The sequence below is a fragment of the Lithobates pipiens genome, unplaced genomic scaffold (assembly GCF_037356315.1).
Source record: "Lithobates pipiens isolate NorthernLeopardFrog02 unplaced genomic scaffold, aLitPip1_a1.2 Scaffold_19, whole genome shotgun sequence".
NCBI classification, from domain to species: domain Eukaryota; kingdom Metazoa; phylum Chordata; class Amphibia; order Anura; family Ranidae; genus Lithobates; species Lithobates pipiens.
Window position 1 is genome coordinate 397,596,212 of NW_027507764.1, and position 26,851 is coordinate 397,623,062.

Here is a 26,851-nt window from a genome sequence, read left to right on the forward strand (position 1 = left end):
TGTAGTGGAGCTAAGGAGAGGTGAAGAGGGCTAAGGAGGAGTGAAGAGGAGAGATTTCATTGTAAGTGAAGATCTGCTTTAACATTACTTTCAGCACACAATATGCTCCAGAGATTCACTGTACCTGACCTTTTTTTATTTCATTTCTAAAGTTGTTACATTTTTTTCAATGGCAATGATAGGCTTTATTCCTTGTACAAGGTAATTCCCTCACCTATCCTATTAAGCTCTGCCTCAATTTTCTATGCTTGCTGCCATGACAGATATAAAGAAATTAGCATATGAAAGAATATGATACACCTCTACTTCCATCACACCTCCAAACAGTAGGCTCATTCTAAGAAACCAAAAAAGGACAATGCCATGCAGTAAACTGTAGTACATTAAAAATTTGAGAGAAATACAGTATGGCGCAAACCTTTTAGGCGGGTGTGAGGAAATGCTGTAAAGAATTTTTAAACAATATATATATATTAATTGTTTTGTTTATTTTTTTCAATTTAAAAAATTTAAAGTGAGTGAATAGAAGAAAAATATAAATCAAATCAATATTTGGTTTAGACTACCCTTTGGCTTCAACCAGCATTGGTTTTTACACTTGTACACTTGCAGAAAGTTGGGGATTTTGTAGGATTAGAGTCAATTATGTAATTAACCAATTAAACCAAGTAGGCGCTAATGAGCATCAATTTCATATGTAGGTTGAAACACTGTCATTAGCTGAAACAGAATCAGCTGCGTAGAAAGCTCAAAACTTGGTGAGGAACAGCCAAAATTTGCTATTAAACGTGATGTTGTGGAAGATAATTTAATTTCACAGGTCATACACCATGGGAAAACTAAGCAAAGCACAAGGTAGGTATACTGAATCAACAATGTCACTCTCAGGCAAAGATTTAAAAGATTTTGAAGAAGCATGAAGACACAGGCAAAGTTGAGGGCTATAGATGAAGCTGTTGGCCATAAAAACGCAATGCAGCAGAAGAAACACACATCATGCTTATTTCCCTTCAACACTGGAAGATGTCCAGCAATGCCATAAACACAGAACTGAAAGAAACCATCTGGGCCCAGGCACCCTCATGTACTGTCTGGAGAAGTCTGGCCAGAAGTGGCCATCATGGAAAATTTGCAGTCAAAAAGCCATACCTCCAATATGGAAACAAGGCTAAGCGACTCAGCTACAGTATGCACAAAAACATAGGAACTGAAGTGTTGAAAAATGTCAGGAGGTGCTCTGGACTGATGAGTCAAAAGTTTAAATAATTTGGCTGTATCAAGAGGCAGGTTGTTTGCCTAAAGGGCTGAAGAGTGGTAAAATAAATGTCTGCATGCAACAGTGAAGAATTGTGGAGGTTCCTTGCAAGTTTCAGGCTGTATTTCTGCAAATGGAGTTGCAGATTTGGTCAGGATCAATTGTGTCCTCAATGCTGCGAAATACTTATCTATAATGCCATACCATCAAGGAGATATGTGATTGGTGCCAAACTTATTCTGCAGCAGGACAGCAACCCCAAACATACAATGTCATTAAGGATTGTCTTCAACGTAAAGAACAAGTAGTCCTGGAAGTGATGGTTTGGCCTCCACAGAGCCTTGATCTCAACATCATTGAGTCTCTCTGAGAGTATATGAAGAGACAGAAGGATTTGGGGCAGCCAACAGAAGATCTGTGGTTAGTTCTCCAAGATATTTGAAACAACCTACCTGCCAAGATCCTTCACAAATTGTGTGCAAGCATACCTAGAAGAATTGATGCTGTTTTGAAGGCAAATGTTGATTTGATTTGGATTTCAATTCTGTTCATTTACTTTTCATTTTGTTAATTGATAAAAATAAACTATTAACACTTTTATTTCTGAAATAATTCTTAATTTGCAGCATTTTTCACACCTACCTAAACGTTTTGCACAGTAGTGTAGTATTCAGTGCAGTGTTAGATATTTGGAGGATGAAAATGTTTACAAATCAAATGCAGCTAAAGAAAACGAAAAAACAAAATTAGAATAAAAATGTATTATTACTGTATAATACAATAATAAATTACAATATTGTTAATATTACACTATTACTAATGCTTAACTGTTATGTTTTATCAATTGTTTTCCACAAAAAAAGCTTTAGCTTTAGTCAACCAATTATAAGTTTGACTAGCTTATAAATGATTACTTTTAAGTTGTTTAAAAATCATTTGCCTACTGGCTTACTTGGTAGAGCATACTTCATCAACAGCTGCAGCATTGGAGTGTGTCGATTTTGCTTTCAAAGATAAATTAATGCATGGATGATAGAATCACCTTAAGGTGTATATTGAGGGATGGTTACCGTATCTTGATTTTTTTTTTCACAAACAGTACATTATTGTTTTTTTTAAGACAAAAAGTTAACCTTTTTTTATCCATGTAATTGAATGTCAATAATTTTAATAAAAGGGTGCACACAAAATACATATGTATACACACACACACATGCACCATCTATGATGTTTTTAATTTATATAGAGATGTCTCTACCTTACCCATTCACAACTCTGTGCTTTTGAATTCCATCAAGTTAATGGGAATGATTTAAATAGATTTTAAAGCGATAGGTATATTTTTATTTCAGTAATGCAATATTACACTTACCTTTATTGTCTTGTAATGTAAAATTAATATTACTTGCATCAGGAGGTAAAGTGAAGTAAAACAAATGGCCATTTGATGGTTCATCTTTATCAACTGCACTTATCTCCTGTATAACCTGTGAAAAAACAAAGATTGTTAGGGGATAATATAATAGCGATATGCACAAACGTTTCTTAAAGCTGATCTCTCGTCAAATCGTTAAATGCACAGATGAAATAGATATAAGGGGGCTGTTTTACTTGCCAAGGAATTGTCTGTTTATTGAATTTTGATATTTACACAGTTCTGCCACACTCCAAAGGTCTCTTTGGCAGAGAAAGAAAGATGATTACCCTGACGCAGTTTGGTAAGACTTAAAAGTCGTGTAGGTACTCCCAGCCTGGACTGGATAGTGAAAGGAGAAGTTTATGAGCTCATCTCACTGGCATCTTGCCCTCTTTTGCTATCAGCATGCTTCTAGCACTGCATCAACACTGATTGACTGCTTGTGCTGTTTCTCTCTCCTACAGCCTTAGCTCTGCTGTACAAGGAAAAAAATCCAAGTAATTACACTGCTTGCAGTCAAAATAAATGTATTTAACTATATTAATGGATACAGACCTGCTTCATTTGCATCTTTTTGTTTGTCTGGAGCTTACATCAGTAAATTATACAGTAATTTCTTTTCAAATGTCATTTATAACTCAGCTTTGATTCAATGAATACTGTTAGAAAAATTGGAGAGTAAGTCATGCCTTACCTAATCCTACAAGTTAGAATTAAATGGGTCAGTACTGCTGGTTGTTGGCTGTTTGCAGGTCTGCGGTACACCATTCACGCACTTGTTTTTTTCATATGGCAACTAAACAGGTATTTATTTAGGTAGATTGGGCTTGTTACTGTGATTTCTTTCATCACATCTGTCACTTCTAATTCATCACTTTAGTTCCATGCCTATATTTTTCCCATCACTTATTCTGTACTTTGTTTCTATGCAATGGTATTGGTCCATTTATTTATCTCACTTAAATTTGCTCCTATGTGTCCAGCCACCACTTTCTATAGACTTACACAATTCTGGCCATTATTGAGTATCATAGTATAGCTACACATATTCATTATTGTTTTCTAGACACCCTTTGAGTCACTGCCCTATATTGCCAGCGGCGCCAGTTTGAGCAACGCCATCCCCTTAGGGTTGCTGGGCCCATGTTCTCCCAACTGTGGGTCTTCATCCCCACAGCTCCTGGGCTGAGCATTTGTGATGGTTCTCATTTTGTCAGCACCAAATGTCCACAGTTTGAATCATATGTAAGTAGGGGGATGGATATTTTCCTTTTTTCCCAAGCCCTTTTTTGGTATTTGTCCTGTTTTTTTCCCCCATTCATGGGGTGTAACAGTAATCTATACTTTTTCTATACTTATACAATTTTCTACAGATATAACATCTGCTCCTGATGAGGTGAAACAATGTGGAATAAAAGTGCTAAAATGCTTCAAATAAAAGTGATATGTGCTTCAAATAAAGTGCTTCAAGTACTTCAAAGTAAAGTACTTCACCCAAAGTGGTATATCAAAATGCTCACCATATTGCATCAGCCACCATGTGACCACCAGGCATGTAGTAAACAGAAAGACCTCTTTCATCCGATGTACCCCTTCATGGGTCTTACAGCATAGACCAGCAGTTTATAGCTCAACCAAATCTCAATCCAAACGAAAGTGGCATGCATATGTGAATGTAACTCCTTAGAAGAACCAGCTCACATCCAATTCATCTGCAATCCTGATGACGCGCACATGAGCGTGAAATATATTGAAAGTGAGGCTCGACGCGCAATACATGAGTCCTCCGCTTCCACACATAGGTGAGACGCATGCTGAGACGCATGCCAAGCATTAGGTATACTCGCATGGTGCCGGGCCGACTTCTGCTCTCCTCCACAAGCTGTATCTTATACTTGCTGTACCTTACACTGAATAAACTGGATTTGTAAGTGTTGCTTTTAAGCTATTAAAAAAAATTTGCTACACTATCCATGCCTTTATGTGGCCTTTCATGGGGAGCCACATTTTTCAGATGAATTGGATGTGAGCTGGTTCTTCTAAGGAGTTACATTCACATATGCATACCACTTTAGCTTTGGATTGAGATTTGGTTGAGCTATAAACAGCTGGTCTATGCTGTAAGACCCATGAAGGGTTACAATGGATGAAAGAGGTCTTTCTGTTTACTACATGCCTGATGGTCACTTGGTGGCTGATGCAATCTGTTGAGCATTTTGATATACCAGCACTTTACTTTGAAGTACTTAAAGCACTTTATTTGAAAACACATAGCACTATTATTTGAAGCATTTTAGCACTTTTATTCCATATGGTGATTGGAAACATATAGAACATCCATTTATTTAAGTCTCACAGTAATGTTTGAGATATATATATATATATATATATATATATATATATATATATATATATATATATATGGACTTATTTTCATGTTTATTGATTGTGTATTCACATATTTGATTTAGTATCTTTGTATCGTATACCTGTTGCTCCCTTTATTATTATTTTCCATTAATGGATACAGACCTGCATTCATTTGCATTGTTTTGTTTGTCTGGAGCTTGCATCAATAAATTATAATTTATTTTCAAATTTATAATTAAGCTTTGATTAAATCAATTCTGTTCGAAATTTGGAGATTAAGTCGTGCCTTACTCAATCCTACAAGTTACAATTGCATGCAGGCTTTTATTTGGGCTAGCTAACAATATAATTAATTAATAGTTCTTATGTGGAAGCAATAATTATACATATGTATTACATTTAAAAAAAAATTCTTGCATGCGATTGGGTATTCTTTGCAAAGGGAAGCTTCATCTAATTTACTAAGCTCTGGAGCAGTTACATGCACAGTATTTGCCTTTAGTAAATCAAACCCTATGCTTTTGTACTCATTTTCTCCAGAGCTTAGAATTAGCGCAACTGCAATTCCAAAGTGCACAGTCTATTTGCCTTTAGTATATCCAAACCATAGTCTATTGAGTTGCCAAACTTTGTAAACAATATGCTTTTAACAACAGGCAGTAAGGATACAACTAGAAACATGTTAAAAGAAGCCTAAAGCTACACATGCTAGCTGGATATAAGGATGCATGTTATTCATATGCAGTATTTTATATGTTTGTCTCATATTCTGACAGAACAAAACATATTTGTAAAATGTACTTTTAGTCCTATTTCAAACAGAGGGAGGTTGGACAAATGTTAGATTGTGGATTTATGTCTGTACACAACCATTTTGAAACTGGAAATCTGTTATGGTCCATTCTACTCAGCTTACCTCTGGCAATCCACACAAGATTAAGCAGTTTTAGTATGATGAGAAAGGTAATGCAAAATACTTCATAAACACTTACTTGTCCTGGAGAAGCATTTTCACAAACATTCGTCTCATATTCCATGGCAAATTCAGGAGCATTGTCATTAATATCTAGTATGCTAATAGAAACAAAGCCTTTTCCAATCTGTGCTGGGTTTTCTGGAAAATAATAATGAAAAAATTAAACTGACCAACCGTCTTTTGATAACTTTGCAACAGCATTGTAAACACATTTTATCATATCTCAAGGTAATATATTTTAGCCATATCACACTGAAAAATGATAAACAAAATAAACACTTTTTTTAGCAATAAAATCATTATTAAATTAGAAATACAAGTTATAAAAGGATTAACCAAAAAAAAATAATAATCATGAAAAAAGGCATGTGCGACATTTGCAAGACAGTAATTCTGAAAAACAAACAACCAGCTTTAGTCATCTTCTGTATGTAGTATTAGAGCATCCAAAAATGATGCAGTTGTCTGACCAGTGCACAAAACTGCAAGATTGAATTAATTGCTTATTACCCACTAGTAACTAGGGATGAACTAATCTGTCTGGGTGTGTTCACAGTTTTGCAAGTCTTGAAATTCGAAAACTTTGCTGTGAACCCTCCTTTAAAGTCTATGGGGGGCAAAGCTTGTTATTCAACTCTGCCTATTTGTAGGGCTAGTTTAATGGAGGACATGTGCAAAAAAAAAAAAATACACAGAAAAAACAACGCAGAATTCCTACCCAGGAGTGTCAGCTTTCCCCAACACTTCCAACACATGCTGTGAAACAACCAATTTATAGAAAAGGGTGTGAATTATAATTTCCTTCAAATTCTTGACTCTTGTGTAGAGTTGGGCCGAACCCCCCTGACTGACTGTGTTCTTGCCTGATTGAGCAAAGCCTTGCACCTGACCAGGTGCACTGCTTTGTCCAATTATGGCCCTAGAATGCACTGTGCCAAGCACAGTGCATTTTTTGTCACTCAGTGGGTGAACATCCCACAGAGCTCGCCGCAAATTTGAGTGTTCACCGAATGGGCGAACAGGCGATGTTCAGGACAAACTTTTCCTCGGCTCGAACTGTTCGCCTAACTCTACTCTTGTGACTCAGATAACCAGATAAAGGTTTTCTGGCAGTGATCCAAATGAAATCTTGAGACTCATGAACTTCACAAATTCTGTGGATTTGCCACAAGCCTCATCCCTACAGGTAATAGTTCCCAGTTTAGTGTAGGTAACTTTTAAATGCATTTACATGTGTGATATCTCAACAAACGATTCTAGGCATGTTTAAGAGCTGTAAAGCAAGCCACACATTATGCAATTTTCTTTACTTCCTTCATGGGTCCAGTCTGGAATGGGCTCACTACAGCCTAAGATTGTACAGGGAAAGCAGAAGTAATGAGCTCATCTGTCTTTTGCTCTGCTGTCTCCTCCTATTGGCATGCTCTATGCTAACACATAAACTGATTGACTTCATGTGATGCTTCTTCGTATTACACCTAAAAGCTGTTGTTACGAGACTAAAACAGGCTGATACCACGTCCTACTCAGGTACTTGCACAACTTACATTAAAATACATTCAATGCTATATTAATGAGTACAGAATGGCATTCATTTTTGTGTTTTTTTTGCTTAGAAGAGTTTGGCTTTAAATTGTTTGTAAAATTTGCTTGTATAGGTGCTCCATGTATAACCAGAATAAAATTATTTCCTAATTGGTGTTTTGTGTAACTCATGTGGCATATTGAATTATTAACTAAATCTCTGAGAATATCATCCATTTTAATATATTTTTCCTACTTCCAGCTGCTGCTATGTTCTGTTTGCCCAGCGCTCTCATCTGCATCCACAAATATGGTTGCTGTATTGCTATTTTGCTACTTCACTGCAGCTTTAACTTCCAAAAAAGTAATACATTTATGTCTCATATATTTTTGATATCTTTCGTCTTTGTGTTTAGTCTAAATTATACTCTGCACACCAAAGATAGTGTTGCCGATCGGATGAAAACAAATAAGCCACTGGGGAAAAACAGCTTGAGATTTAGGCATCAACTAAAATTTTAGAAAATGAAAAATGCATTTTTTAAAATAAACTGCAATGTCTATAGTTATGCCAGATCAATTGAAAGTAGTTGAAAATAAAGGCAGGAGAATAACAAAATGGAAACAAAATTCTAGCCGGTATGATATAGTTCAAATTTGATCATGTGTAAAATCAATAGGAATGCATTCTGTTTACAACAGGCTATCAGACACTTTAAGTAGAGGCAGTGGATGTACGGCAAATCTCTCAGTTTGTTTTAACAACTTGCAGCAGACCTGTCATAGAGAAAATAGGATTTACACATTTTATCCCTTGAACCTGGTTATGAGAAATTGAAGTTATATGGGTCACAGAGAAGCTTTCTAAAGGAGAGGATGTTCCTTATTAGTAATTTTTTTATTTTTGAAGAATTGCATAAAATAGTTATACTCTACTGAAATCTATGAGTCAAGACTGATAACAAGCAGTGTTGAATTTGTTTTACTATTATATGTGCATGCATAGGCATTTTTTTTATTTGTTAAGAAGATAGCTACATTTAACGTTATCCTGTTGTTGTATACAAGTAACTGACGCAAGTCATACCTGTAAAACACATACATTTCCAGGACTCTATTAAACAAAAAACATGTTGACTACTGAGACCCTAAATTCTGTCTTTTTCTTCACATGTCTGGGGCCCACAGGTAAACCTTATATTAAAAAACAAAAAACAAAAATAAAACTCAGAAAAGCTGATCTTGCCTATTTTAAGAACTGCCAGAAGAGCTATACCCATGCAGTAAAAAAACAGAAAAGCAGCGCTCTATGGGTAGGGGCCAAAAATTATGTGAACCATAGATTAATTAAAAGTTACTTTATTGCACTGTAGACAATTAACCAGCAACTACAAAAGACCGTTTTTGCTGGTACAGACTGTAGCAAATGGAAAAACATGTGGCTCAATAAATAAACTGCATTAAAAATGAAAGGTGTCACAATGATGTCTGGATGAGAAGGGGTTAGTGTTTTCCAGAAGGCTTGCTGGTCACATGTGGAGAGAAGTCATCCCAAACCATGTGGGGAATGGTAATAATAGCTTGGTGGAAAAAAATGGGGTGACGGACAGCCTCTTGCCTCTGACAGGTGGTCAAGTAATGTGAGGATCAAGGAGGATGCATTGTGAACACTGGCTGGCTGGCTGGCTGCGGTGAATGCTGGAACTGACCACAAGCATCGGACAATGCTATGCCAAGCTCTGTGGGGTGTAATGTGTCAGCTGCCACTGGACGATGGAGCCGGGAAGCTGAGCACATACGAGCAAAACATATAAGCCACGGCAACTCCGAGCTTACGGTCCACCACCACCCATAGGGTTCCTGTTTCCAGAGTGGTGTTGACGTCATCCCACGCGCCTTCTCCGGCTCCATCCTCCAGTGGTGGCTGGCACATTACACCCCACATAGCTTGCATTGTCCGATCCTTGCAGACAGTTCCAGCATTCACCACAATCTCCCAGTGTCTCCCTACTCATGCTGCATCCCCCTGGATCCTCACAGTACCTGACCACCCACCAGAGGCCAGAGACTGTCCACTGAGCTATTTCAATTCCCCACATGGTTTGGGGTGACTTCTCTCCACATGTGACTACCGAGACTTCTGGAAAACGTTAGCTCCTTCTCATCCCGACATCATTGTGGTACCATTTGTTTATAATCTAATGTATTTATTGAGCTACATGCTTTTTACCATTTGCTGCAGTCTGTACCAGCACTAACAGTCTTTTCTAGTTGCCAGTTAATTATCTACAGTGCAATAAACTAACTGTTAATTAGTCCATGGTTCACATAATTTTTGGCTCCTACCCACAGAGCGCTGCTTTTCTGTTTTTTGATTCCCGTTTGCCATTGCTTCAGTGGCTGGCAGCTGCACTGGGTATTAGTTTAATCCACATATATCCACATATGACTGACAGCCTCTAGTGCTTCAGCAACTTTTTATTTGTCATACCCATGCAGTGGCTATCCAAAGGCACACCCTATCACTCCCTGTTATTGAATAACATTGCAGACATTAGGAGAATGGAGTATCTTACAGCTCTATCGAGCAATACAATTTAATAAAATTTGAGATGCATGGATCAATTCGAGTTTGGTCTGCCCTCCCTTTCACTGATCCCAGGATAATTGTGCTTCCTTATCATTTCCTTTTCGCTTTATAATGGCATGCTAACCTTACCAATTACCTCTGATGTGCAGTTCAAGTTTCATATAATTCACTTTTGTTCCTGTACATTTTGACACGCAGTGACCTGGAGTTGGCTGGTCCCACCCCAGCTCACACATGTTCACTTACCTGATGACAATCTGTTTTTGTGTTATTGCATAAAATTACTTTTTTATTCTTTCCTTATGGCTACACTGTTTAATGTGGCTGTAAGTCATTTGTTGTTAGGCCTCATGCACACCGCTTTCTTGTAAACACTTTATCCTGACAGGAGAAAATCAGCGTTATAAACTCACCTAAGCTGCATTTTTTCAAACTTGTTTAGGCGAGTTTAGCAGAGTTTAGCAGTGTTTGGAGTTTGGGAATTTATTTCATTGGTCAGAATTTTAATTCATTCTGACCATTGAAATAAACAAATGCTGAAGTGTTAAACGCACCTAGCATTTAGACATGTTTAACAGCCTTTGCATGCGTTTAACAGCACTCAGTAGCACTCAGTATTTTTTGTGGTCATAATACCCTCTCCTGAACATGATTTTAAGGTATTCAGAAAACATTCTCTAAACTGTCGATGTAATAAACTGCAAAAAATGTCCATGTGTGCATGGACACATAGAATAACATTAGGAAAGTTTAAGAGCAGGAAAAAAAATATGAGTTTAACAGCAGCAGTGTTCACGATGCCTTATGCACAACTTTTTATTATTATTTGGCGTACATTATATCTTTTTAAATGTGTTAATTTTGAAAAAAAAAACAATTAAATTAAAAACCCACTCTAACAATATATAGGGTGACTACGAAACCTGATCAGCAACAATAGAATATTTACAGTGTCCACAAAGGATACATTCCTTTGGAAAATATCTTTATTATATACTGTACATAGAAACCTCCACGTCATTACAAAAAGTCCTCAGTGATGTGGATCTAGCACCCACCAAGGATGTCAGGACTGTGATCAGCCCTTCCTTCTCAAACTTGCCCGCTCAGCTGTCAGCTAATTGCCAGCTCCTTTCTCTCTACAGTGATTGTGACTCAGCTGTTGATGATATCCTGCTCCTCAGTCCTGCCTACTTAAGCCATCCAGCCCAGATGATCTCTGCCTTCGCTTTGGTCACATCTCTAGAGACACTCTCTTAAAGACTTGCTTGGCTGACATTTCTTCTGGCTCCAGATCCTGCTTGCTGTTCTACTATGCTCATCTCTGGCTCCCTGACATATTGGCTTGTCAGACTATCTGTTCTGGTTCCTGAACTCTGGCTATGTTTTGACTATGTTTACCTTTTTATTATTTATTGTTAAACACGTGTAATTTAACTGTACTTCTGTCTCAGTCTGATTCATGGTTTCTGAGAGAAGATAAGACACTAAACAAATTTAGTTGTTGGTTTGCACTGTAATCAGAGAAGCTGAGATTGATTTCCCAAGTCTGTTCATAGCTCAACAGCCTTGGGGTTTGATTGTTTCCCCTGCCTCTGTGAAGAATCTTCCAGAGCTTAAGGCGGGAAATTGTAATGCCTAGGCTGGATATTTGCCATGTTCTGACCAAGCCCTGGGGTGGTGTCTCCCATAGGTGATCAGAGAGGTAGTAAATTGGCTGGAGCCCTCGTCAGATGGTCTTTTCCCAAGAGAGAGCTGATCTGCAAGCTTAAGAGGGCTGTTTGCTCCTGGAGCACTCCTGGGTTGGCTGCTGGACTTCTCTCCTGTGGATAGGGCCTATAAACTTGCTCTAGGATCTGTGAGTTGAGTCTAATCCCTGTGCCACAGTCTATTCATGGTCCTCAGCTGTGGATGTGTGGACTGTTCGAGTCTGAATATTTGTGCTACCAATTTCCCTTATATTTCCTAGCTGTAAGGAATCTGACTGTCTCAGTCCATCATTGCCTGTGTTGAAATTTGTCTCGTGGTCTCCAGCTGTGAGTGAAAGACTGTTTACTGCTGCTTTGAAAGAGAAGTGTCCTCTGCAGAATTGTGCTCAAGCATTTTGGAGTATCCAATTCCCCAATTGTCCTCCTCCTGCTACAAGTTTCTTGAGCAATAAATACAAAAAATGACATCCCTTAGACTGTTTATAGAGCCAGAGTGAATGGATTTTTGCTGTGTGGCTGGCTGCCTCTGGACTGTTTTGGTAAATAACCTGTGGCCCCTTAGGGGGTAGTACTACAAGCAGGGTCAGCAGGAGGACCTGCAGGGGACCCAAGAGATTAAACATTGGTTTGCCTGCAGACTTTTGCAACAAGGGAGTATTAATCTTATACTTTTAAAAATATTCCTGTTTAAGCAATATAAAGCATGTAATTCATTGATAAACTGATTGGTGGGTATTTAAATCTGAAGGTTATTCTACTTTTATTTTGCCTTCTCTGGATCCTCCTTTTCTTCCTCATCAATATGTTAATAAAGTGGAACTACTGCAAACCATATTATCCTTTACAGTCAAGGAAACTGCCATCTTAGCCTCTGTAACCAGTTTTCGTTGTTCAACGCATATGATCAGGTATGACACTAACCATTTGATGACTTGACAGTCTGAATGTAAACGCTTCCCAAAAGTCCCCACATCCTTCCCTTCTCTTGTAGGAAGCTTTTAGGCATTTTTTTTTACCACTCACAGTGGTCTTATTTCCAAGGTTTTTTTTATTTTTTATTTTTGTATAATGATTAAATTTGTGGTGACGCCCACTCACATAATAGGGTAAGGGTACCTTTAATGATGAGTGGATTCATCCAACCATCCAATATAATTTTTTGAAAAATATGAATATTATCATTTACGGTATGCCTGAAATGTAAAGCCGCATACACACGAGAGGACTGTCCGTCCAACTTAGTCCGCCGAAACACATTTCAGCGGACAGTCCGCTTGTGTGTGGGCTTCAGCGGACTTTTTCAGCGTGCAGTCTGGCGGACTAAGTATTTCAGAATTTCCGTAATATTGTCCGTCCAACTTTGGTTTCAGCGGACAGTCCGCTCGTGAGTAGGCTAGTTGGACGGACTAAGTATGGCACATGCTCAGAAAGGATTTACACGGCGAAAGGTTGCATTGCTGTGTATTGGACTTCCGATTTCTAGTCCCGTCGTACGTGCTGTACACGTCATTGCGCAAGCTTTCAACGGACTGTTTGTTCATCGTGTGTGGTCAAGTCCGTTCATTCGAAAGTAGGACGGACTGTCTGTCGGATTGTCTGACGGACTAAGTTGGCCATACAGTCCTCTCATGTGTACGCGGCCTTATTGTTTTAGGAAACATCAATTTAAATTAGTTTAGTTCCACTACAAACTATTTCAGTTAAACGTTTCCATTTTCATTACATACCTTATAAAGAATCCTCCTGGGCCTCTAGGTTTCTCTATGCAATGCACACCTATCACTGCTGATAGGTGAAGTCAAGAGGGTACTGTATATGAAAACATCCCAGCACCCTGCATCAATACTCCTCTCAAAAGTCCTCAGCCCCTAGTAAAGCAGTTTGGTGGGAACAGTTATACAAATATAAAAATATCTTTATGGGTGGGCTTCAGTGTTCCTAGACAGAATGCATTTACATGTAGACTGCTCTAATTAACCAAATAATGAAATAGTAAGTGGGGGGCAGAAAAAGACTAGATGATGCTAGATGTCCATCAGCCAGAAAATGAAGGAAGCTCTGTGCATACACTCAAGGTAAAGCTGGAGTTTATCCATAAAGTTAATATTCACTTACGGCTCTCGATTGCTAGTACTGTGATGTTATGAACAGCATTGGTCTCTCTGTCCAAAGGTTTTGCTATTGTAATAACTCCACTGTTGGCATCAATGTTGAAATATCTCTCCAAATCTGTATTACGGTCAATTGAATACCTGTAAAAGAAGATGCAATGCATTCTTTAGATATTTGAAGTAATTCACTGTTAATATACAGTGTAGATCTCTCAGTAAACAAATATTGTGTAACAGCCCTGCTTACTTCACAAGTGGCTACCTAGACTATTTCTTTCTTGGCAATCGTTCACTCAAAAGATTGATGATTGATGGCTATAATGTAAGCTTCAGCTTTCCTCAAATACCTTGCCACAGTGGAAAACAGCTGAAGCAGTGAATTGCTTTTATGATTACAAGTCAGGAGTTTTAGGTTCTGAACTCCCACAGATTAGATCGGTAAGTTCATACATCTGTCATGTCTTGTGTCAATAATGCAAGTTGTCTTTAGCCAAGTGATAAGATCTGAGGTGCTCTCAAGGCATGATCAGAAAGAGAATGTATAGTGGATTTGTAAATTTTGCCATTCATCATATATTATTTTTCAATAACAAAACATTAAAAACCTATTTTCTCTTTTCATAACTCAGGTGAATATGAAAAATTATACAACAAAACTGATCCAAAAAGATCCGTATACCCACTCTTCAAGTACCACCACTGCGCCAAAAGTAATCTAAATGTGAAACAGCTGTTCTTTAAATGAAATAGATATAAATAAGCATTTACAGTGTAAACTAAATAGTAGCGCTAAATGGTATAAATTAATAAACCCAATGACAGGTGATAGTGCTCAACACCAATACATAAATAAACAACTAAAAATAAAGTGTGTGCAAATATAGTCTATAAATTAGACTGGATTATCTCAAACAAGCTGAATATATCCTGATGTGAGATCTTCAAAACGTTCCCCACAATGCGTTCACTCAGAGTTTCCACTCCCCTTTGGTTAAAAACTCACCAAATGACGATGCCTTGCACTCTCATGCTTGGAAAAACAGCATCAACCCTTACAGGGTGAGATAGCCACCGATATCCAGAAATGACACCCCATATCATGGACTCTCCATATATAATGAAACAAAATGCTCCAATAATATCATTGTGTCCACTTGCAGCAGAGAGTACTGGTGTAATGTGGTCTCAGCGGACACAGCATATGACACTATACTGGAAGTGACGCACAGAGGATCACGATGCTGTGTCCACTGAGACCACATTACACCAGTATTTGCTGCTGCAAGTGGATGCCTCTAGGCTTCATTGATTTGAGCTTATGTGAGTGCAATGTTTGAATTTGTTTTAATAGTATAAACTTTTTACAATGACACTGCGCTATTGGAGCACTTTGTTTCATTATATATGGAGAGTCCATGATATCAGGTGTCACATCTGGATATCAGTGTATAGCTAACCCTGTAAGGGTCGATGCTGTATGCCGAGCATGAGAGTGCAAGGCATCGTCATTTGGTGATGTTTTTAACTAAAGGGGAGTGGAAACACTGAGTGCACGCATTGTGGTGAAAGTTTTGAAGATCTCACATCAGGATATATTCACCTTTCCTTGTTTGAGACAATCCAATCTCATTTATGGACTATTTTGCACAAACTTTATTATTAGTTGTTTATTTGTGTATTAGTGTTGATCCCTATCACCTGTCACTGGGTTTATTTATTTATACTGTTTAGCGCTACTATTTACTTTAGTTTACACTGTAAATGCATATTTATTGCGTTAGGGTGTGCACCCCAAACTGAAACACACATGCCTCAGCCTCAGCTTCACTGGGCAGTGAATGAATGAAAAGTACTCTGTGCTGAACGACTTCCTGTTCATTCACAAATTGAAGCATAGTAAACACAGTTTTCTATGCTTCAGTTATGAATGAATGCACTGAGTGTGTTCACCGCGTTCAATTTAAAAAAGGAAGGGGCTTGTAAATGAAAAATTGACTAACCTCTTCCCCTACTCTCCATCCTGAAACATCTCCCGCAGCAGCCAGGGGGGAGAGGAGGGAAGACAGCAGCACTGCAGGTGGTGGGGGCAACACGGGAAAAGCCCAGGCAGTAGGGGAAATCGGCACCAGGCACATCTGGCATACCACCTGCGCACACCTATATATATGGTGTGTCTCCTTCTGAGCCTGTACATACTGTATATCCCTGGTCTCCTTTTAATATATAGCTATGTATCCCTGTCATCTTTGCTGAAAGAAGCCCACTGTTTACTAAACGGAATAGCTCAAGTTGAAATTTACACCCAAGTGAATGAGCTATTACAGCAGGGATAGCTTTGTAACCAAGGCCCAGCCCCAAACATGACCGAGATAGTACTTTTACACAAACTCTACCTCTCGAATTTTCTATTTTTTTTTTTCCTCAAAACATACCCTAACACTCTATGCATATGTTAGTAATTCGAGCTTTGCACTGGAATAAGGTTGCGCTAAGATTAAATAGATTTAAAAATAGGCCATATTTTCCTTTATTCTACAGATTTCTGGATTCCTAATTTTACATATATGGATTGTTTTTATTACTATGCCATATAATATTACATTATGCTACAGTGTGCTTGTTCATGCATGTTAGTTACATTTCAGCTGCACAAATGCTGCCTATGAACATATGTGATTATAAATACAATCTACCACGTCCACAGGGAAGGAAAAGAATAAGCAAACAGCTGGAGAGCTACCTCAAATGAATATTTTGCATCTTCAATTTCCCTACTAATTGCTTTGTTCATTATACTGTCAAGTTTTGCGCTGTGTCACATAGTTAAAACAAAAGATAATATATGGCGATTTCACACTGTGTGGAAGGTTTACACAGTTGCTGCCTTTCTCAATTTCACATGTCAATGTGTCTGCCATTTTGTATGAAGATGCAAGTGTTCCACAATGAGAAATAATTTAATTTTCTCCATGAGCACATGATCAATGAGGCAAAAATTAAAGTTTTTAATGTGGAACTTGGGTTGTGACCTAAATGTAAAAGCATGAGCAATGACTACAATTAAACTGACTACAAAAGACAGATTTTTTACATTTCCATTTTATCACTTTTTTAATAGATTGAATACCATATCTTACAACAGTTTATTACATACAATTCCCTATCATTCTGTAATTAAATCAAGATATAAGAAATCATTTATTCAGGCTTATCTCAGGAACTGAAGAGGACACATTAAGAAAAGGTTATTTCTGATTGGTTTCTATGGGCTACAGTCTTCTCAGTAAATATCATGTTTGCAGATACTAGTGGTGGCTTCATTTTCATAAGTTCTTTAATAACGGAAGATCATATTGAATAATGATTAATGGTCACACAACCGCTTTACCTTCTTCCATATGCTTTACAGTATCTGGACTTACACTGATAAAAAATGATTCTGTTGGCTTGTAACTGTAACATAACATTTTTATAATTTTCAATATAAAAATAAATATTAATTAATTTACTTTGATATTTTTAGTACATTACTTAATTTTTATTAGTTCTTAAAGTGGTTGTAAACCCTTTACAACCACTTTAACCTACAGGTAAGTCTAGATTAAGGCTTACCTGTAGGTGCTTGAAATATATCCCAGACCTGCACGGTCGAAGAGATATTTGCAAATCGTCGTACAGCAATTTCTCCTGTGCCGTTTTTAGCTTGGGTCATACCGTTAAAGGCGGCTCCCGTGCGAATGCATGGGAGTGACATCACGCAACTCCGGCCAGTCACAGAGCTGGAGTTCACGGCCCCGGAAGGAAGATGGGTGAAGAATGGACGCTCGCTACTAGTGAGGGAGACGGGGACATCATGGACTTCTCCTGCAGGTAAGTGTCACATAATGGGCTACTATGTGATGCATAGTAGCCCATTATGCTTTACCTTTGCAGGGAAACAAAGAGGAAGTAACACCCATCAGGGTTTACTTCCTCTTTAAAGCACATCTTTTACATTTACAAAAATAATGTATAATATTGAGTATTCTAGACAAAACTTTTAAGGTATGTGCATTTCCATATTCTAATCGAGTTACATATACTTAAAAAATATATATATTTTCATTTAACTGAAATTGTGGGACACATATATTTGCCAAACGTGCAACCGCATGAGATTTGATGCTGTATATTTTATGTTTACAAACGATTTTTATTATGGTATGTAAAAAGGTCAGGGTATAAAACAGTTACAACGATGGTACAGGAATAAATTCAATTATCATTGATAGTGAATGTTGTACAGGAAGGCCATTCGAGAGTAGTAGTGGAGGGAAGAGACAAACAACAACTAATAACATACGACTGACTTCAAATATCATTCAAGATGCTGTATATTTTAAAGAGTTTGAAATCTTTTGAAACGTTGAAAGCCGGCAGAAGGCAGTTCCCATACATTTGAGGCCCATCAGGACAAAAGAGCACCACCAGTGACAAGAATGTTTCCAAGCCACTACAAAGCCATGCAATGCCATTGAAAGATAAGAGTCAACATTGAACAAATTATCATTCACATGCTTTAAATGTTGCTGAACAAACCATCCAAAATGTTTATTTTATTTGCACAGTAATATATTTATAATAAATGGACATACATCCGTTCCGTTGTATACACCTATTGAGACAACTCACTTGTCACAAAGCTGGCACTTACTGCATGCGACAGAACACCAAGACGCAGGGTGAGGGACCACCAGCTGTTAAGCTTAAAAACAATTTTGTGCCACAAAAATTAATGTTTCAGCCAGTTCGGTTTTTGAGATATTGGAATTCAAATTCAGATTATGTAAAATGAAGCCCCCCCCCCACTTTGCAATGTTGTTAAAATTTTAAAACAAAGATAGAATTCCTTTGCACTGCATCTGAAGCCAATTTGTGCTGCAAAAATTAACGTATTTGGTGGTTTGTTTTCAGAGATATTGCGCATTATAGTTGATGAAACCTCTTCCACTTTGCACCATATGTTATTACATTTTAAAAACAATTATACAATTTGTTTGTGCTGTGTGGATTTGTACCACAAAAACAAAATTTCTGTTTGTTTAGTTTTTTAGATATTGGACATTCAATGTAGAGTATATAACCTAAAGCCCCCCCCCCCCCCCTCCACTTTGCTCTTATTACATTTCAAAAACAAATATACCATATTTATACTGCATTGGCAGGAAAAATAAGCATATTGGTATAGTGTATTTTTTTCATATAGCACTCTCATTTTGTATCAGAAAGTATGATTATAGGACTCATTTATGCTTTTAGCCTGAGCTACCCTGAAAACCTAAAATATACCTTTAATGTTTTTCAGAAGATCTTTTTAGAGCTAGATGTGGGGAATCTATCTTCAAAAGTTCACACACTAACCACTTGCTGGCCAGCCACTGTCATTATACTGCGGCAGGTCAGCTCTCCTACACAAACCGGTGTAGCTTGCCTGTGGGTCCAGCGGATTTGATGTCTGCCGCCGACCCATGAGCGTGGTATACAGAGGCAGAATGGGGAACTGTAAACAAAGTGTAAGCAAGGTGATTACCTATTCTGCCAGATCACGTCAGATCTTCTGTTCCCAGTGATCGGGAACAGCTATCTCTGTCATGTCCCTGGTAGCCAATCCCCCACACAGTTAGAACACACCCAGAGAACACAGATAACCCATTGATTGCCCCCTAGTGTTAACCCCTTCCTTGCCATTATTATTTATATATCGATCAGTGCATTTTTATAGCAATAATCAATGTAATAAAGTCACTGATCCCCAAAAAGTGTGATTTTGGTCATATTTTTCCGCCACAATGTCTCAGTCCCACTAAAAATCACAGATCACTGCCATTACCAGTAAAAACAATAAAAAAGTCCCTAAATCTATCCCATAGTTTGTAGACGCGATAACCTTTGTGCAAACCAATCAGTATACGCCTATTGTAATTTTTTTGTACCAAAAATATGTAGAAGAATATATTTTAGCCTAAACTACTGAATACATTTTTTACATTTTTTTTTGGATGCGTATTATAGCAGAAAGTAAAAAAAAAATTTGTCTTTTTTTTGTTTATAGCTCAAAAAATTAAAACCGCAGAGGTGATCAAATACCACCAAAAGAAAGCTCAATTTGTGGAAAAAAGGGACTTCAATTTTGTTTGGGTATAACGTTGCACGACCGCGCAATTGTCAGTTAAAGCGATGCAGTGCAGTATTGCTAAAAATGGCTCGTCATTAAGGGGGCAAATCCTTCCAGGCCTAAAGTGGATAAAGTGTAAATTACTTTCCTAAAAGGCTAAAAGCAAGTTAATACATTCTATATTCTATAGTCTTTACAGATATATGGTTTATACATGTGTGTGTTTCAGTTTGATTTGTTAGCTGAGAAAGAGGCAATTTTTTTAAAATGTTTACATTTACATTTGATGCTGCTTTAATAATATTACATTTGTAACACTTTATAAATAATAAATGTTAATTTGTTTTGAAAGCCTATTTTATGAGAATATTCATTTTTGTTAAACATATTATTGTATTATTTTTATATAAAAACCTTCAAACATATATTAAATGCTTTTGGAAAATAAGTTATTATCACTTAAAACTAAGTAACTAAGTAACTAAACATATTAAACATATTATTGTATTATTTTTATATAAACACCTTCAAACATATATTAAAGGGGTTGTAAAGGTAAATGTTTTTTTCACCTTAATGCATTCTATGCATTAAGGTGAAAAAACATCTGACAATGCTGGCGCCCCACAGCCCCCCGTTTTATTTCCCTGACTCCTCGAAAGTCCCGCGCTCGCCCCGACGTCCTCTTCGCCGCTCACCCTGGCCGTTGATTGGCTAGAGTGGATGGATTGAAAGCAGCGCAGCCATTGGCTTGTGCTGCTGTCAATCACATCCAATGATGAGGCACTCCGAGGGTGCTAGATGTATCACGGGAGCATGCCCTCATGCGAGGGAGCTCGCATGAGTCGCGTGGAGTCCTTGCGAGAGGGAGCCGAGACAGCCGCCGAGGGACCCCAGAAGAGCAGGTTCGGGCCACTCTGTGCAAAATGAGCTGCGCAGTGGAGGTAAGTATAACATTTTTGATATTTTTATTTTTTTTAATTTGCCTTTAGTGGTCCTTTAAATACATTTGGAAAATAAGTTATTATCACTTAAAACTAAGTAACTAAGTAACTAAGTAATAGTTAGCAATTTCACCTAGCAGTAAAAGGGTCACTGGTTCGAATCCCAACCACGACACTACCTGTGTCTGCGTAAGTTTCCTCTCAAACTCCAACTCCAAGACATGCTGGTATGGTAATTGGCTCCTGTGTAAATTGTCCTAGTATATGAATGTGAGTTAGGGATCTTAGATTGAAAGGGCAGGGACAGATGTGACTGTAAAATAAGTTAATGTATATAAGTTAATGTATGTGTTCTTAACTTAAGCTTTTCTATAAACTGGAAAAATGTAGTTGGCTTTACTTGAACCTATGGTCTATAAACTGGAAACATTTAGTTGGCTTTACTTAAAACTATAGTTCCAGACAAGTTAAGGTATGTATTCCTAACTTAAAACACTATGGTCTATAAACTGAAAAAAAAAATTGTTGGCTTAAAACAACAAAGCTGAAAACATGAAAATCGAATGAGTCAGACAAAAATAAGTTTAGTTGACAGTACTTAAAAAGCTGATGCAAATCGTTCCCTTAATTTTTTTGAGTAGACCCAACATAATATTTTTTACAGACAATATAAAATAAATACAAATAAATTGTGAATCATGATTGGTGGGTGCAATGATACTTGTTATCCAATGCATAATATAAACATGTCTAAAACACATTAGTAAAACACATTAGTAGACTTTCAATAAACACTGCATGAAATAATTCAGTGAATATAAAATGTGAACTGTGAATTTGGACAGGAATCGGACTGCATTTGATGTGGACACCAATCTGTATGGTTGAATTTGCATCACACAGACATCGAATGTGATCTGCACAGCAGTGCGGTGTGAATCACATGCATTCTTACTGGGCTCCCTGATAAGATGAGAAAGTCTTGTAAAGGCAGTGACGGAAGGGGGGACTCCCTCCTGCTGCTTGTAAATGTAAATGTATATGTGCAGAACCGCTGGTCCTAAAAGTTGATAGCCAATTTTTTGTTGCAGCTGCAGCGATGACTCTCATATCACTTTTCCCATCCAAGGATATGCATGTATGTCCTATGGGTGGGAAGTGGTTAAAAATCTATAAATATAGAAGAATATCTCTTCATGTCCATGCACTGTTCTCTAAACTTACTTTTTCTGCACTGAAATCTCAATTAACATTGTAAGCCCTTCCATCTGAACTTTGTAATTCCACCTCTGTAATTCCCACTGAATGTGCTTAGATTGATTCTTTTCCCCAAACAAAACAATGCTGCTGAAACTCCCAAGGGCTGGTCCACACACTGGGGAAGATTTACTAAAACTGGTGCACTCAGAAACTGGTGCAGCTGTGCATGGCAACTTCAGCTTGTTCAATTAAGCTTTGACAATAAAGCCTGGAAGCTTTCTAGGCAGAGGTGCACCAGATTCACGCCATGCAGTTTTAGTAAATAACTTCCAGTGTGTGGGAAAAGGGTCTTGGTGGATGTAATTCTGAGAATGTAGCTAAGTCATTAGTCATTAGGAATGGACATCACAGGAGCTGATTCTGCATGAATTTTATGAGATTGAAGATAATGTCACAGAAAAAAAATCTGAACATCTTAAAACAAAAACTATTCTAGGACATGATCGAGAGACAGAGGAAGTTGTAGGTAAATTTGGGTAACATCTGGACACAGTATATAGCCTTATCAAACTATACTCCACGTCCACAATGAGTTTCCCTTTCAGCTTCTTCAATTTATTTTGCATACATGTCTCACTAAACTGTACAAAGGTGTAATATGCAACTATATATGGTCTAGGCATGCCTCTCTATTAGGCACAATTAGGCAAACTGCGTTTTAAGATACATTTTAAAGCCTTTACTTCTATAGTTTTTTTTTTTTTTTTATAATTAAAACTACATTACAGCTGAAAGTGTTTCTTGGTTTTTATATAGCAAACAAAATTAAAAACAATACCTCACAGGGCTGTTTGTTGAATCTGGGTCATGTGCCATCACAGTTCCAATGCTACTGCCTATCTTTGCTGATTCAGACTCCACCATTGTATAAAAGGCTTGAGAAAATATAGGAGGTTCATCCACATCTTCCACAGTAATTTTCACCGTTGTTGTATCCATGAATGGACCCACACTTAGAAATCGGTTGTCCACGTGTTTGTTTGCTGCTTCTATCCTCAGTGTATAAATGATCTTTGTTTCATAATCCAGTTCCTAATAAAAATATATAAATATAACCATATCATGTGCTCTCATTTTGACCATGTTATTTATTTTATAAATTCTAAATGCCAAAAGAAAGAGGGGAATAGTTAAAGCACATGTAAAATCTCACATAGGGTTCTGCAAGTTATTTATTATTATTATTATTATTATTTTTTTTTTTAAAGTTACATTTTATTATGTACTTTAGCAAGGCAGTAAATCTTACAAAAGAAGCAAAGAAATAACAAAAAAAATTGAGATACATCCACTATCCCAGCAATTGTAGAACAGGATGAATCACAGAATATTTCAAGTTCCAAACAAAAAAATAAGATAAGGCATGCAATAAAAGGTGGCATTCAGAGTAATAGCATTTGCCTGGTGGGGAAAATCCCCTTAATAAATCAACTCAGCAAAGACATATGCGCACAGATCATGAGGTTATGCTACCACTTGAGCAAGGACTTGCCTGCATAAATTTACATATTCCTAAAACAGAGCTTAAAAAAAAAAGAAAAAAACAGAAACAAAAAATCAAGAGTAAATTGAGCGTGCTTCTGTGGTCTCCCTCTGTATATCACCCTCTGACATGCGTAAAGTAGCATGGCCTATTGTATAGGCATTAAAACATATAAGTAGAGAAGGATAAATAGTTAGAGCGCCGGAAAGAAAAGAGAGAAGGGGAAAGAAAAGAAGGGCAAAAAACGGGGGAGGGGGAAATGTGGGGTAGTGGGAGGAAAGGGATGTAACAATAACCATACATTATACAACAGCTGAGACTCCCAAGGTTGAACCACCAACCTATGGCCCATGTATTCCACTCTAATTCCCGTTAATTACATTTTTTAAGTTGTTTTATAAAATCAATTCAATAGTTTTAAATATGTAGCTTTCAAGAAAAGTCACTGGTGATTTTTGCCAGGGTGGACCTTGTACAGGCTGTACTGGTGATTCACTGTTGTCATTATGAGAAAACCTGCTCTGAGAAATGACATGCAGCAGTTTCTGGAGTGCATGCATGTAGACAGGACATTGCTGCAAAGGTACTGCAGGAAATCAAGACTACTGAAATGCAACAAAGGAGAAACCTAAACAAATGGAAAAACAGTAATTTATTTAAAAAATAAAAACATAACAGCTATGTATGCTACACAGTGCTTATGCAAACCAAATGCCATTCACCTAGGGTTTGCATGTAATTGAACTCCTCTGTATATCATTAGATTGGTTACTCTAAAGATGGCTTGAAACATTTTGTGATTGGCATGGCTAAAAGTACTTAAAAATATGTGTCTCTATGTATTATACTAGGTTTTGTCAAATGGGTATTAAGCATACTGAAGAATACATAAAAACCAAAGATAAAGTAAAGTATGTTTAACTATGATATAAAATATGAATGCCATTATAAAATATTATGCTGAATTGGAATACATTATGCAAAAAATAGATGAAGCTGTTTAATTAAACATTAAATTATCCTGAAGGGATGGTGTATTGTAATATGAATATATACATGTAGCACGGCTCTCTGGAACATGTGATAGAAGGTACTAACGCTGAAATTCCATAGTGTCTTTTGTTTTAGTCAGTGAAAAGTGGAAATATTTTTGCTTTGAGTCTAGGGATGAGTTCTCTATTTGGTCCAAACCCTAGTTCGGCCAAATTGTGCTTGTTTGGAGGTTTGTATTTACAATGTAATCTGTATTGCAGTTTGTGGAGCTAGAGAGAGTGGAGTGTAAGCTATACTGCATTCTTGGCCATTTTACTCGACCTAGCAGTCATTTGTATCTCTGATGAGGGCCAACTGTGGATGTCAAAAGAGTTCTAATGCAAAAAAAAAACATAGGATTCCCTCTAAAATTACATACAGACCCTTATACCTTTATCCTTGATGAGGATCTAGTATGGATGTCAAAGAGGACCCCACACAAAAAAAATGGTCTGCAATGGATTTTAAAGGGAAACTCCATGCAAAAAAAATTCAATACCAGGTCATTATCTGAGCATGCAGTCTGGCAAGCCAGAAAAGGGTGGGGGTTAGCATGTGGCCTTTCCCTCTTGAACCATACCAGGCTACATGGCCTCAACATGAGAAGGGGAATACCTCTTGCAACGCACTATGCCTCCATTATGAGATGGACAAGGGCTTTTTTATTTCATGCCTGTGGGTATTTTTAGTCCTAATTAGTATTATACAAGATTTATATAGCACCCACAATTTGCACAGCGCTTTACAACATTAGGGCAGACAGTACAGATACAATTTAAAACAGGAGGAAACAGAGGGCCCTGCTCATTAGACAGTTTTTCCGTCAAAGTTCTGACAGAATTCTGCTGAAACTGTCCTGCATACACACCAAAGTCCGATCATCAAGAATGTGGTGATGTACAGCATGTACGACGGGACTAGAAAAAGGAAGTTCAATAGCCATTAGCCAGTAGCTTCCGTCTTGTACTTTCTTCAGAGCATGTGTAGTTTTAGGCCCGTAGGAACAGCATATAGACTAGCGGTTTTCCCGATAGGAATTGGTTCCTTTGGAAAAATTTAGAGCATGTTCCATTTCTAGGTCTATCAGAATTTTCAATGTAAAAAGTTTTATGGGGCATACACACGATCGGAATATACGATGAAAAGCTCCCGTCTGACTTTTTCAGTCGGACATTCCGCTCGTATGTTCGCAGCATAAGTCTTCAGCAGCTATTCTCTTAGTCATGCTGACTTGGGGATCAATCTGCTAATTTTCATGTTTTGACATTATCACAAGTAACTTTAGAGGCAGAATGGGGAGGGGGGAGGTAACCTGCATGACATTGTGCTTTTTTTTTTTTTGTTACTAGTAGGTCAAAGGGTAAAAGCCACCAGGTGAGCTGAGCTATTTGATTGTGATGAATTTGTATGCTAGCTGATAAAAAAAAGGACAGCAGGAGAGGACAGAGCTATGCTAGGCATTAGGGATGAGCCGAACACCCCCCTGTTCGGTTCGCACCAGAACCTGCGAACAGACCTAAACTTCGTGTGAACTTTAGAACCCTATTAAAGTCTATGGGACTCGAACATTCACAATCTAAAGTGCTAATTTTAAAGGCTAATATGCAAGTTACTGTCCTAAAAAATGTTTGGGGACCTGGGTCCTGCCCCAGGGGACATGGATCAATGCAAAAAAAAGTTTTAAAAACTGCAGTTTTTTCAGGAGCAGTGATTTTAATAATGATTAAAGTGAAACAATAAAAGTGTAATATTCCTTTAAATGTGGTACCTGGGGGGTGTCTGTAGTATGCCTGTGAAGGGGCGCATGTTTCTGGTGCTTAGACCTGCCCCTGCACAAAGTGTCATTTGTGCGGGAAAAAAAGTCTTTTAAAATCACTTGCGGCTATATTGTCGGCTCCCTGTAATACAGAGAACACTCAATGAGTGCTCTCTGTATTAGCCGACAATTCATTCATTCATTGATAAAAAAAAAAAAAAAGCGTGGAGGTTCCCCTAAATTCAATTACCAGGCCCTTTAAGTCTGCTA

General features: G+C 37.6%; 1 protein-coding gene across 2 annotated transcripts in view; it reads right to left on the minus strand.

The window, feature by feature from the left end:
• CDH7 (cadherin 7) overlaps positions 1-26,851 on the minus strand; it is a 314,868-nt gene that overhangs the window by 17,805 nt on the left and 270,212 nt on the right. For both annotated transcript variants that reach the window (XM_077492388.1, XM_077492389.1), the window contains exons 7-10: positions 23,089-23,342; positions 13,957-14,093; positions 6,035-6,156; positions 2,628-2,742 (exon numbers count right to left, since the gene is read on the minus strand). In XM_077492388.1, the coding sequence (XP_077348514.1) occupies positions 2,628-2,742; positions 6,035-6,156; positions 13,957-14,093; positions 23,089-23,342 (628 nt within the window). The remainder of the gene's footprint in view (positions 1-2,627; positions 2,743-6,034; positions 6,157-13,956; positions 14,094-23,088; positions 23,343-26,851) is intronic.